Here is a 14,921-nt window from a genome sequence, read left to right on the forward strand (position 1 = left end):
ACTCCTTTTTCTTCTTTCCCTTTTCCTTGCCCATCAACGGGCGATACAAGTCCTTCTGGTACAAATAGTCCTCCATCTGCAACTTTCAGTAGGCGAAGTCTGAACCGTCAAACTTCTCGATCTTTGATTTGCTTTCCTCTGCCATGACTTTTACACAAATTGCTAAACGAAGCTCTGATACCAGTTGTTGGGGATTCAAAATAATCAAATTAAATCTGTACCCTTCTGGATCTTGTGTTTGAGAGTTGAGCAAGAAGGAAATTCACCACAAATCAAAGATAAAAACTTATAGGAAAGTAAACAGGAAAGAACACACCAGATTTAACGAGGTTCGGCAACGTGCCTACGTCCTCGGGAGCCACACCACATAATTTTTTGATTACTTGAAGAAGATTACAATGCTTGCAATTGGTCTTTCTCTCTCTCTCTCTAAGATTTCTAACCTCAAAGAGCCCTCAAAACCCTCTTTTTTCGTGCTCTTTTTCTCTCTTAAACTCTAAAGGGACGTGTTTCTATTTATAACAAAACACAATCCCAAACAGATTAGGATTCTAAAACGAGTCTGCCATACACTGGTGTGGCGTAGACCACACCCATGATAGACAGGGCAGACTCCGCCACACCCTGGTGTGACGCAGACCACACCCATGGCAGACAGGGCAGATTCTACCACACCCTGGTGTGGTGCAGACCACACCCATGGTCTGTCTTGAATTTTTATGCTATTGTTGATTGTGATTCTAGGTTTGTGTCTCCACTTTCAAGACCAACAACTACTTCTACCATTCTAAGAACTGGACTATCTAAACCCTAAATTAGATTCAATATTTCTCTTCATGTTGTTTTTATCGGTCGCTAACTGGAGCGTCAGAGGGCACGCCACGAAAAATATCCTGTAGAGCATCTAGCGTTTGCTACATGTGTAGGGATCCGCTTCTTAAAGTTTATCAGTAGTTAGAGAAGATCAATGAACCCAAATCTTCTCCCAATATTAACCTACTCAAAAATTAACTTTCATACATAAACAACACCATCGCCCTTTTTATGCGCTGAAACGTTGACCCATGTAGCAATATCAATTTTTTTAGAAAATTCTAGATTATTGTGATACTGAGCAAAAGAACTATGACACTATATTCTTGTTATGGTGTTTCCAGTAGCTAAATTATGGCCCCTTGCCGACAACATGCAAATATCCCTTGTCACTCACCATTCAGTCAACTCGACACTTATGATAGCCAGAGTTGATCTAGCTGACTCGCCGAGTTGACGTCTAGCTAGGTCAACTCGAATGGTGATACTTGTCGGTCCTCTCATCAATGGCGACTTGCTACGAATCTACTCAACCGGTTAATTGGCTGGTGTCTCGCTGGGTTGACTCGAAAGGCATTACTTCTCGGCACCTATTGATACAAGTCAAAAGGTAATTTTGAACTCGAACATCTCGCTGACAGTGCATCGACATCATATTAAATGCTTGGCATGTGCTGTTATTTCTTCATCCCGACACTATTTATGACATATTGGATCACACAAGCTTTGTGCGTCGTCTATCCCATCTCATTAGTGCCGAAGTGACAACGCTCATTCTATGGCCACTCCACAGCTGACGCACGTAAAGTCGATGCTGACTCTGCTGCCAGCTCAGACTCGACGGGGAAAGACTAAAATACCCCTCCTGCATGATTATAAGAAGGACGACTATTCTGTTAGACCCTAGAGGGGGGGTGATTAGGGTCTTATGCTAATCTAATCCTAATTGGATGCTAATTAAAACTATGTTGATCAATTTTATCTTGCAAGAAGAAATATGATATAGATATGAACAATAATGATGAATAAAATATACGCTAAGCAAAACACAAACACACGATATGTTTACGAGGTTCGGTCACCACGACCTACGTCCCCGCTCCTCACCTCGAGGAGATATCCACTATCACAATCCGGTTTGGAAGCCGGAATTTCTACACACTCGGTTTACAAGATCACCGAAAACTCTCACACTACACAAACACTATGCAATCACACTTTACACGCTAAGTGTATGAACCTACCCCGTGTCCTCCTCCTCAAGTGCTCGATTACTACATCTCCTAGGTTCGTCAATCGACGGCACTCCTATTGGATTCGACCCCGTGTCTTGCCTCACACTTCTCTCGGTGTACAAGTGTATTACAAGTGATTCTCATAAATAAAAGTTAAATACAATGATTTGTTCTCAAATACCAAGTGAGAACACAATGAAGCTCACACTCACTAAATCACACTCCACAACCCACACTATATGGTATGAAAATATTAAGCTCAATAAGTGTGTGTGATAACAGTGAATGAAACTCAATAAATATAGCTAAATGAAATAAAAATGAAATAATAATCTATATAAGAGTTTAGAAGACTTCTCAAACAAGAAGAACATTAGATGATGATCCCAATGGGATTTGAAGACCACTTCTTGTTGTAGAAAAACTTCTCTTGAAAACGGATTGATGAAATCAACTTTAAACAGCTCTTAAACACACTTAATATTTTGTTAAAACACCAAACTTAGATTTCTTGGATATCTGGAAGAAGAGCAGCAATGGGGTATATATAGCACCCCAATACAACAGTAAAAAATAAGTAAAAGACCAAAAAACCCAGTTTGAAAACACAATGGGGTATATATAGCACCCCAATACAATAGCAAAAACATGAGTAAAAGACCAAAAAACCAGTTTGAAAACAGCTGTACAAAACTAGTCGTTGTTGAGTTCTGACAGTTCGGCGGTCGACCGGTCCGGTCGACCGCTAAGCTCAAAAACTCAAAGAATATCAATTTAAAGCTGGCGGTCGACCGATGGAATTTTTGGTCGACCGGAAAAGTCTCTGGAGGTCTCTCGGTTGACCGGTGCGGTCGACCGCGAGCAGCTCAGGAAAATATAACTGGCGGTCGACCGCACCGGTCGACCGAAAACTGACATATAGCATATTGACAGGTTTTGGGGCTGTTTTGAAAATTCATTAAAAATATCAAATCAAATCCAAAAATAGTAAAACTTTGGGGAAAGTTTCTAAATGATGAAATAAACATGTTTAAAAAGGAATTTTTGGAAAATCAATTTTCGTTTGTGAAAACTCCCTATTTTTAAAAAGTGTTCAGAAAACCTGTTTTTTTGTGAACATGAAAATTGACATGAAGCTTGTAAATATGTAATGTTCTTCAATAAGTTTCCATAAAGCGTAAGCACTATCAAAATTAGCAAATTTGTTAGAAAACGATGAGTGAAAGGCACTAATCAAATATTCTAACAAAAGTTTGTTCATGTTAAACAATCTTTTATCATTATCACACCATTTGGATTTTTCCAAGATGGGAATAACATAACCATCCTCAATAATTTCCCACAAATCAAATTGATTAGATTGAACAAAAAGTTTGAATCTAATGCGCCATTGAGCGTAGGGGAAAATATCCAAACGAGGAGCAATATTAATAGCATATCCTAAGCAAGATGAATCATTCATATCCATAGAGATGAAATGCAAGAGGCACAATGTAATCAAAATTAGATTAGCACAAATACAATAACTTGGATCTTTAACTCAAGGCGGTTAGTCCTTAAATCAAAGAGCACCAAGCTCTGATGCCAATTGTTAGACCTAGAGGGGGGGTGATTAGGGTCTTATGCTAATCTAATCCTAATTGGATGCTAATTAAAACTATGTTGATCAATTTTATCTTGCAAGAAGAAATATGATATAGATATGAACAATAATGATGAATAAAATATACGCTAAGCAAAATTATGTTGATCAATTTGATCTTGCAAGAAGAAATATGATATAGATATGAACAATAATGATGAATAAAATATACGCTAAGCAAAACACAAACACACGATATGTTTACGAGGTTCGGTCACCACGACCTACGTCCCCGCTCCTCACCTCGAGGAGATATCCACTATCACAATCCGGTTTGGAAGCCGGAATTTCTACACACTCGGTTTACAAGATCACCGAAAACTCTCACACTACACAAACACTATGCAATCACACTTTACACGCTAAGTGTAAGAACCTAGCCCGTGTCCTCCTCCTCAAGTGCTCGATTACAACCTCTCCCTAGGTTCGTCAATCGACGCCACTCCTATCAATCGACGGCACTCCTATTGGATTCGACCCCGTGTCTTGCCTCACACTTCTCTCGGTGTACAAGTGTATTACAAGTGATTCTCATAAATAAAAGTTAAATACAATGATTTGTTCTCAAATAACAAGTGAGAACGCAATGAAGCTCACACTCACTAAATCACACTCCACAACCCACACTATATGGTATGAAAATATTAAGCTCAACAAGTGTGTGTGATAACAGTGAATGAAACTCAATAGATATAGCTAAATGAAATGAAAATGAAATAACAAGCTATATAAGAGTTTAGAAGACTTCTCAAGCAAGAAGAACAGTAGATGATGATCCCAATGGGATTTGAAGACCACTTCTTGTTGTAGAAAAACTTCTCTTGAAAACGGATTGATGAAATCAACTTTAAACAGCTCTTAAACACACTTAATATTTTGTTAAAACACCAAACTTAGATTTCTTGGATATCTGGAAGAAGAGCAGCAATGGGGTATATATAGCACCCCAATACAACAACAAAAACATGAGTAAAAGACAAAAAAAAACAGTTTGAAAACAGCTGTACAAAACTAGCCGTTGTTGAGTTCTGACAGTTCGGCGGTCGACCGGTCCGGTCGACCGCTAAGCTCAAAAACTCAAAGAATATCTCATATTGACAGGTTTTGGGGCTGTTTTAAAAATTCATTAAAAATATCAAATCAAATCCAAAAATAGTGAAACTTTGGGGAAAATTTCTAAATGATAAAATAAACATGTTTGAAAAGGAATTTTTGGAAAATCAATTTTCGTTTGTGAAAACTCCCTGTTTTTGAAAAGTGTTCAGAAAACCTGTTTTTCGTGAACATGAAAATTAACATAGAGCTTGTAAACATGTATATATATATTGTGCATGTATTATATGTATATAATGAAGTATGAAAGAGCTGTAATCATGAGATAAAAGTTATTGTAACAACGTTTGATGAAAAATCATTTATATAATAGAAAACGTCAAAAATCGTGTTAAGTGTACATATATTGAGCTTAGATATAATCATACAATATATGTAAGTAAACCAAACATATACCTAGGTAAATCCACACAAACGAACTTGAATCTTTAACGCTTGATTGACGTGTGTTGAAATACCTGAAAAGAGAAACATAAACACAAAACTAGATAATATATTAGCGATAAATTGTTTGACAAATCATCATCAAAACTATAGGGTCAACAATCTCCCCCTTTTTGATGATGGCAAACAATTTATACATAAATATGAATTATAAACAGATAACCCACATATGAGCCAAACATGAATAAATCATACATGAAAGATCACATAAACCATATATAAAAAGAATCAATTTATAAACCATATGTGGATTTTTCTCCCCCTTTGACAACATCAAAAAAAGGGAAAAAAGAAACAAATTAGGAGCAACGCTCCCCCTGCATATAAGCACAGATAATAAAAAAGTATACCAAAAGCTCCCCCTGTCAAATTGAATAAATGACATCTATAGAACATATATAGGAGCTAAACAACAATTATCCAAAAAAATCGTAAACAATATATAAATCAAGGAACTCATCATTAGCAACTTATATTCCACAAACAAAACATGAACATTGTTTCAACCATGCATTGATCATAGAAAAGATAAACTAACATAATAAATCACAAATCATCACTTAAGCATATAGAAACAACATGGTTTAGCATAAACATAGTTTGTTCCACAAGATAGCAAACCATACATAAAAAGTCACATAGTTCCACACTAATATAGAGTTATTACACTCAACAAAAAAACGTAGATATCAAGTTTTACAACTCAAAAAGAAACATCACAAAAAGCATGGGAATCAATATAAAAGAACTCCAATAAGCTGCAAGATCAATCATCATCACCATCATCATCACCATCACCATCACCATCAGAAGAGCCTGAGCCATCAGCAGGGTCCTCCTCAGAATCAGACTCAGAACTAGAAGAGGGATCCGGAATCCCGAGAGACTGACGCTGATATGAAAGAATGGTCCTAACATCCCTTCGGATAGTTGAGACTTTCTTCTGAACGTTTGAGAACCGAGTCTCAAGACGATCCAGACGGTCACAAATATCAGAAGAGGATGAGGAAGAAGCTCTAGATCGGGAACGAGAGGATGATGACTGAGTGAGATCAGAAAAGTAAATCTGCATTCTTGAAAGAGAGACCTTATCAAAGAAATCCTTCTTAGATTCAATTTTGGGTTCATTGGTGAGATCAACACCGAAATGTTGAAGGATGAGGGTGATAAAAGAGCTAAAGGGTAGAAATTTGACATGCTTTGATGCCATATTATTGACAAAAACATTTGCCCAATCTACTTTTATTTTGGCAAATATGACATACACAATATTTATCTTGTCAGAAGCAAAGTGATCGAATCTGCCGGCTTTAGGAATCAAGTTTTGAGCAACGATTCTAGCAATGAGTTTGGCATTTGGATTGAGAGAATTGTTGTTCATAGGATAAGAGCAACCGGGCTTAAACATGAGTTGGTTTACAGCTGGATCACCAAGCTCAACCGACATGAGGTCAACATCACCTGTTGGGATTTTCAGAATCCCCGCAAGTTCATTGGCAGAAAAGGAGATTTCAACATTTTTAACAGATAAAGTAATGGTCTGACGACCATCAGCAGAGGATATAATAGACAGGTTGGCATAGAATAAATAAACTAAGAAGGGATAATAGGGAACTTTTTCTTCCTCATCTAACAACGTAGCCAACCCAACATCATGAAGAATTGTGAGAGTGTCATACATGTGGAGGGAACATCAAAAACGCGTTTCTTTGTTTTTGTTGAAAAAAAAACAGAAACATCAAAAACGCCACGGTTGCCAAACGCTTCCTAAGGAATTAAAACGCCACGGTTGCCAAACGCTTCCTTTGGAATTAGTGTTCCCACTTAAGTGGAAATAAATATAAAATTTAAAATACCTTGATTTTCTAGTGATACCCAATCATAAGAATGAGAATGAATATCTTATTTCTGTATTTATTCCATTTTGTTCCTTACTATATTCCACTCTCATTTGACTCGGTCCACTCTAACAAAACGAGACGTAAATATATGTTCATGTGTTTTGTGAAAATCGAGAAATTTATAACATAATAACGAAAATTAGATGTCCACATTATCATTTTCTTACTAAGAGATTTTTCATTTTCTATCAAAATCTTATCCTTTGAGAGAGACTTCGATTTGACAAGCTGTAATTATCATGTGAGCATTTTCTTTCAAGCTTAAAAAATTAACCCCCCAACTTTTCCAATCAAAATCCATCTTGATGTGGATCCGGGTCTACAACCCGAATCCGCAATAAATTCACTCGAAGGGCTCCTCGCTCTCTCCTCCAAACTTCAGCCCCCAACATGTGGAGGGAGCGCGCGAAGACGAAGGCGGCGGCGCTGCTGGCGGCAAAACGATGGCGACGTCAGCCTCCGAAAACCCTAATCACAACGCCGGTGGAGATCAGAACTCTCTCATCGTTCACCGCCTCTTCTCGAAACTTCCCGGGGACGCCAGCTTTCTCATCGCGTCGCCTCTCTCTCAAACCCTTCTCTTCTATCAACCTCGACAGCCATCGAGAAAGAGAAGGAATTGGTAATTTTTGGAAAGTTTTGTATCTGTGTGCATATTTTTTGGTTACTAAAGTTGCTTCAATTTGCAGCGGAAACTGAAGAGGAGGAAGAGGAGAGCGGCGATTGGGAAGAGGAGGAAGAGGCTGATGAGCCCGAGGTACTGAATTATTATTATTGTTGTTTTTTAAAACCCAAACTTTTAAACTGATTTAGGTTAGATACCTTATAGTTTCACTTACTTTGCACTTATATACCCTTGTTTTTCGTGGCATTTATATACCCTAAGTTGTTGTTAAGAATTGACGCGTTAGTACCCTCTATTCTGCAAACATGAAAATTTTATCTGAATGTTTCTATATGGCACTCACATGCTATTTGATTCAAAATGTCATATGAGAATATTCGGGTGCCAATTTTTAACAACTTGGGTTATATAAATGCCACGAAAAACAAGTGAGGGTATATAAGTGCAAAGAGAGTGAACTATCTGATTTATTTTTAAATCACCTACTTGCAGAACCAGTCTTAAGCTCAAATTTTCGTCTTTACTGTTTTCTACAGTTTTGTCTAATTTTCTATATATTTATGTTTAAGTTGCAATATTATGTCTTTTTACATATCATATACAGAATTGACGAATCACACAAACGAGTTCAAAAATAATTCAGTGTGGTATTTTGTGGATCTAAGAATGATTTTGGGAGTGGGTGGATTTCAAAATGAATGACGATAATGCTTTGGGTTTATTTAAAAAAACTCCTCATTTTCTTTACTAATTTTTAGGGGTTTTAATTTGCTTGAAATTTTTGGAGTTGGTTTGATGAACTCTACTGTTGGTGATGTTAAAATGAATTTAGATTGGAGATGGAGGAGATGGAGGCGGAATTGTGCTGAGAGATGTGCCATGGGGTGAAAGGGTACTTTCTGTTGCTCGTGAGGTTGTGCTTCAATTGGGTGATGATATTGATTTGCACGCATTTAAGGTTTCGCCAAAAGGGTACATTTACTTGCGATTAGACAAGCTCACTCACAAGTAAGATTCACTTCACGTTGATCCTACTGAAGCATCTGATTCTATCTCATATTACAATGAGTATTAATCTAATGAAGATTATTTCTCTTTAGCTCACTAAGTAGCTCGGCTTACCTTACATTAGATAACAACTATTGCGATAGCACTGTATAAGTTGGCAACCTGAAATGCTGTATACTGTTAATTTTGTCACTTTCTTGAATTAAGAATTTGATGGTTATTACGTATTAGTTATGTTTAACTAGACAAAAATACCAGCATAGCTTTTTGCAGTGGAAACCAATAGATAGTGCGTAGTTCAGATAGCGACTTAGATGCTCGGATATTGTTTCGGTCTCCTCTATCTAAGCTGGCATATATGTAATCACTGTTTTTCTTTCACTCTAAGTAACAATCATAGTCCTCGTATAGTTTACATGTCTTATGTGGAGTGGAGATAGAATTTCCTGTTACAGCTAATTGACAGGAAATCACAGAGACTGCAATTGAATGAACGCAGCTTACTTCTGAAATTTATCCCTGTGAGTGGATATGTTGAAAATATTAGTTAATGTTTATCTTGGGTCATTCTTTTGTCAATCTATCGAGACAATTAAGAATAAGAAATTGAGAATCAAAACAGTGGAACATCTGGATGAAGAATATCTTCTATTGTAAGATGCATATATCTTCTACTGTGACACTCATATGGGCGGTGAACATAGCTATGCTGATTCTTTGACATGGCTAGTCATTTCGTTAAGAAAGCCACTATAAAAGGTTGCTGGAAGCTTTACCTCTTTAATTCATAATTCTCCACATGACCTTAATCTCTTTGTAGAGATCAGATAGAGCAAGGATGTTATCAATACCCCTCCCTATTGCAAGGAATATCTATTGAATGTTTGAGGCTCTTCTTTTACGACCTTCTACTTTCCTGTTGTTAGTGTATCAGATGAGCAAATATCTGCTTTGTTCTTGAAATTGAAGTCCTGATATTATTGGCAGATGTGAGTATAGTAAGTATATTAAGAGATATGGTCCTATTTTGTATTTTAGGTGGAGGATGTAAATTCATGATTAGGAAGTGAATTAGTGGTGAATTAAAGGGAAGGTTCCTATCACAGCATGCCGTTCTTTATTAACCTCCTTATGCTTGTCAAGGGGCTATCCCATTTGTTACTACAGGATTGCTGTAACTTCGATTGAAGGCCCAAATTCTTGTCTGATTAAAACCCTCAGGAGGATTTAAATTATACTCACGTCCAATTTTGGTTTGAAGGGGCATTAAAACATTTATTGAAAATTTGAAGTAGTTGTACGAAGGTAAAGAAAGTGCTTGTGCTGGTGTGGTGCCATATCTAGTGCCCCATTTGTTGCGGGCTGCATGTAGCTCTTGCTGCAGTGAATTTTGTCAGCATCAAGTAAGTAATTTCCTGCAAAATGCTGAGCAATTTTGGGAAGTGGGAACTTAGCTGTAGCAAATGTGGTCTTTAACGCCAAATTTGTGCGAACAGACTTTCCCTAAAGAAATTTTTTTAGTCTTGCTGTGAAAAGGAAAAAAGTTACCGACTTTTTGAGTTTTTGTTGATTAACTTCTTGTATCCACTCAGCGGTTATGGTTTTCTCGTTTGGCAACTCAACCTATTGTCAGCTTGACTCTATTATGTCTAGGTAAAGTTTCACTATGATCAATGATGATTGAATCACATTTCGTTCTTACAGCTTAACTTGAGTTGAAGAATCATGTTCTTTGCTTTCTTCTATTAATTATGTTAACAGCTAAACTATGCTGAATTATTGCAACAGACGGAGCAAGATGATCAGTATACTTATGTTATAGCCCCATTTCTTCACCGGGTAAGTACCATTAATTGCAGCCATCAGAACTCCCTCACACACATTAGGTATGCCTTTTTTTCTCAACTTCTCAAGATACCAACTAGCCCCTCATATCACTTCTTGCTCAATATCTCTTCCTCTAACCTCGAAAGAACGGGAAATTGGTAAATTTGTACAAGTGCCTACTTTTCCCTTGATATTGTTAGTTTTAGTGGGTCTAAAAGCGTTGAACTGAGGAGGACGAAGAGGAAGGTTGACCCGAGTAATCATGTCAAAAGTTCCTCCATTTTGTGGTTGCAAAATTGGAGTATTTGTTCTGTTAAACTAATGATGTGAACTTGATGGATGTAGTTAAACTGAGGGTGAAGTAAATGGAGTTTGAAATTGTTCGCAAGATCTATCGTAGGGGATGAACAAACACTTGGTGTTGCTAGTCAAGTTTGCAAGGTTGTGCTTCAATTTGGCACCGATACAGGTTTGCATGAATTGTAGATGTGTGTTCTTTTGGTAATTGTCTCCATTGGAGGAGGCTAGAGTATGTTTCATGTGGACCAGACCACCCTTGCTGTTTTTAAGTTGCATTTCGATCACCTTTTCTTAAAATTAAACTAGAATGTGGTACATAAGGAGTCAAGTGCATTTATTATTATCAGGGCCCTCCAGCCTAGCAGATTTGTCGATTGGTTTTTGTTGATGAAACAGTAGAAATCTATTCTCGTTCAAGGACAGAGACTAACATATTATTCCATTCGCCATGATCTCATTGTTCATGGTCACTGAGAATTACAAAGATAACTAGGTGGTGTTTTTTTCAATGAAGACAAATGAAGTATTGCTGGCACTGTTCCTGTTATTTTCTTGTATATAATCATTCAGGTAAAACTCTGATTAGTTGAATGGAGAAATGCAGGTTATCAGTGTATCCGAATTACGATAAAAGAGTGATAATGACATTTTCTTTCTAGTAGACGCTGGTAGAAGTTTATTGGTTGATTGATTTCCTTTCAGATATGGGTGCCCTAGCATGGACGAAATTGAAAGCTTCAGCCGTGCTTACAAGAGAAGACTGGATGAGATCGGAGAGCTCGGAGAGATACCCGATGATTTGGGTCTACAGGCATCATCTTGCGTTCTATGTTTTGCTGTCATTTAGCAGTCGTCAACAGTTTACTTATGTTTTCCTTATTCAGGTTTCATCTCCGGGAGCAGAGCGGCTACTGAGAACACCTGATGATCTTGATCGCTTTAAAGATATGCCAATGTTGGTTTCATACGTCGAAGACAAAACGGACACCAATAACCAAAACCACACCGAAAAGGTTTTAGTCCTCGACTCAGTTGACACGGAGTCGCAACAATGTACTTGGAAGCTCGCGAATGTAAGAGAAAACAGAGACGCTCAGAATAAAGGAAGACCATTGAGCAGGAAACAGAAAGACTGGAGACTGACACTCTCCTTTGAGTCCATAAAGAGAGTAAACTTGTACTTAGATTCCAAAGCAAAGTAACCAAATTACATGTACCTCACCTCACAACACCACTCTTATTACGGCTAATCGCAGATAATTGCAGACGAACTCTCCATGTATCATGCTAGGGATGCAAGTATTTATCGTCCATGTTCTATCTCATTAGCACGTACATTGCTGATCATGTGAAGATCATATGATCATATACTCGCCGTGATATTTCTGTGAAAATTTGAAAAACTAACGGAGAAGTAGCATTAGCGTTGTCCCCATCCACAAATCGTCGGGAACCCTCTATCCTCGTGTGCGAAGACGAAGAAATCTCGAGGGGCTGAACGGGGTCAAGTCGACGATGCTCGACTTGCCATCCAAAACAAGTTCAGCCAGCGCAGCTCCGGTTGCAGGTCCATTCAATATCCCCCAACAACTATGCCCGGTCCCAACAAAGCACCCCTCAACCCCAGGAACCTCTCCGATCACGGGCACCCCGTCCTCCGTGCAAGGCAAGAAGCAAGCCTGCTCCGCCACCACCTCCGCCCCTCCCTCCCTCCTCAAATGGCTCGAAACCGTCCCCGCAATCTTATGCAACATCTCAATCGAACTCCTGTCGCCTACAATCTCTTCCGGATCACCCGGCACCTGAGCCTCACACGACATTCCACACACGTACACCTCTCCGGTCGGCCGGGGGTAAACTTCCGGGTCGAGTGTTCTCGCCACCGGCGAGTCCTGGTAAGAAAGAAACAAGGCGTGAGGGGTGATTGCGTCCGGCTGGGCCGGCCGCAGCACGATGCTGTGGGCCTTCAGCCCGGAGACGGTGAACAGAGAAGAAAGAATCAAGCTCCGCGCCGACCACGGCCCGAGCGCGAGAACCACCGCGTCGGCCTCCACGAATTTGCCCTTCATTTCGACGCCGGTGACCCTGCCACCTTCAACCCGCACGTTAACCACCTCCCCGATCACGACGTCGAGGCCGTATCCTTCCACCGCGGCGTCGATGAGTGTTCTGGTGAACAGCTGTGGAGGGAACACTGTGGCCGTCGTCTCGATGGTCCCGATGGTTCTCGGACCGCGCGGTGGGCCCATCGATCCAAGATGGAAGGGAGCGTCTGATGACGACGGCGAGGCCGAGGGAGGCTTTTACAGAGAGCGGAGAGCCCGTCAGGTGAGGCCGGGCGACTTAGTCCGTAGTTTATGGGGAGGGCCGTCGAGAAGGGATGAAGAGGGAGCGGTGGAGCGCTTGAAAGCTGGCGCGGGCGAGGGAGGAGAGCGGGCCACCGTCTCGCACCAGTCGAGCCGGCCGAGGAATCCGCCGGCTTTTCCGCGAGGCGGCGCAGGGGAGGGCGCGACGGACAGGATTCTCGCATGAGGCGTGATTTTGTGTGTTTGCGATTTTTGGCAGAGGAAGTAGGCCGGCGCAGGGCTTTTTTTTTTTCCGAATGCACCCCGCCGCCTATGACGAGGCATTCTTATGCTTCGGTTGCCGGATTGATGCTGGATGCGGTCGCCATGATCATGGTGGGAGAGGATCGAGCGGGCGAAGGAGGTGGGGAGTGGTTTTGGGGAGTCAGCGGAAATGGGAAGACGAGGGCTGAAGCGATTGAGGGTAAGCTTCTGCGATATTTCTTTATGTTTTGGGCCTAATACGCAAATCCATATCCAAACCCCACCGTTCGAATTTACATCCATCTCTATCCTTAGCGACAAAATTTTCACAAACCACCCTTTTGATTTTTTATTGTAAAAAAACCACCTATTTCAGGTTTATTTTGCCCAAAAACCGACCTTTGCGTTTCAGCGCTCAGCGCTGAACCAGTGGTTGGTTTTTGAAAAAAGTTTTCCGAAACTTCACGCGCGAGTTGCAACTCCCGCTGAAGTTGTAGCCCAGCTTAATTAAAAGCCTGCCTCTGAACTTTGAAAGTTTCACAGTTAAAATTTTTTTTTAGCTGTTGAAACTTCACGGGAGTTGAACTCCCGTGAAGTTTAGCAGCTTAATTAAAAGCTGCTAAACTTCACGGGAGTTCAACTCCCGTGAAGTTTCGGAAACTTTTTTTCAAAAACCGACCTGGTTTCAGCGCTGAGGCTGAAACCAGGTCGGTTTTTACAAATATTTTAAAAATAGGTCGTTTTTTACAAATAAAAAATCAAAAAGATTGGTTTTGAAAATTTGTCCCACTTTTGCTACTCGTGTCATCGGAAGTGGTTGAGAGAGAGTTTCAATACAGCTCTCATAATTTTAGGTTTGATCCAAGCTGGGTTATCAAATAATAATAAAAAAAGCTTGAGGGAAGCAGGGTTGCAAGTCGTATGGGATACGGATCGGATATGATATTTATCATATTCATATATGCTTGATAAGAATACAAATATCACTTGTATCCGTCTTCGCCAAAATCATATATAAATACAAATAAATTAGATGAAAATATCTATGGTGGAAAACGGACGTGAGGAAAAACAAATAAGAACTGCTTGTAATATGCATGGGTCATACGATAAGGGAGAGTTTATTAATATGTCTTGCATATTGGAAAAACTAAGATTAGATCTATGGATCATATGAACTACATCCAATTCTAAATGTGTATCCTCACGATTACTATCAAATCCACTAATCGAATAGTCAAAGCATTTGTAAATGCATAGTTATTTCAGATACGGATCGAACGTTCCATTATCTATCCATTTTTATATCCTATTAGATATACATATTTGTATCCATACTCGTAACGTGCAGATACGGATACTTTTCTTTGCAACCCACAGTATATCATCCAGACTCGTTTCCAAGTGAAAACAGAGGAAAAAAAAATTAAACTCAGGAACCAGTTCGAAATCCATGACCATACT

General features: G+C 39.5%; 2 protein-coding genes and 1 long non-coding RNA gene across 3 annotated transcripts; 2 read left to right on the top strand and 1 right to left on the bottom strand.

Moving 5' to 3' along the window:
* Positions 7,476–12,175, top strand: LOC109848493. Its single transcript, XM_020418008.1, has 5 exons — positions 7,476–7,770; positions 7,838–7,905; positions 8,606–8,781; positions 11,611–11,719; positions 11,793–12,175. The coding sequence occupies exons 1-5, from the start codon at positions 7,539–7,541 to the stop codon at positions 12,108–12,110; spliced, it is 903 nt and encodes a 300-aa protein (XP_020273597.1). The 5' UTR covers positions 7,476–7,538; the 3' UTR covers positions 12,111–12,175.
* On the top strand, positions 8,788–11,209 carry LOC109848494. The gene is made up of 2 exons (XR_002248810.1): positions 8,788–10,434; positions 10,570–11,209. It is a non-coding gene; the product is annotated as an uncharacterized LOC109848494 (long non-coding RNA).
* On the bottom strand, positions 12,060–13,538 carry LOC109847868 (putative oxidoreductase TDA3). Its single transcript, XM_020417102.1, is given in 3 exon segments — positions 12,060–13,145; positions 13,147–13,353; positions 13,356–13,538. Coding segments are annotated over 3 exon segments (1,170 nt in total). The 3' UTR covers positions 12,060–12,365.

This window comes from Asparagus officinalis, chromosome 7 (genome assembly GCF_001876935.1).
Source record: "Asparagus officinalis chromosome 7, Aspof.V1, whole genome shotgun sequence".
In the NCBI taxonomy this organism is placed as follows: Eukaryota; Viridiplantae; Streptophyta; class Magnoliopsida; order Asparagales; family Asparagaceae; genus Asparagus; species Asparagus officinalis.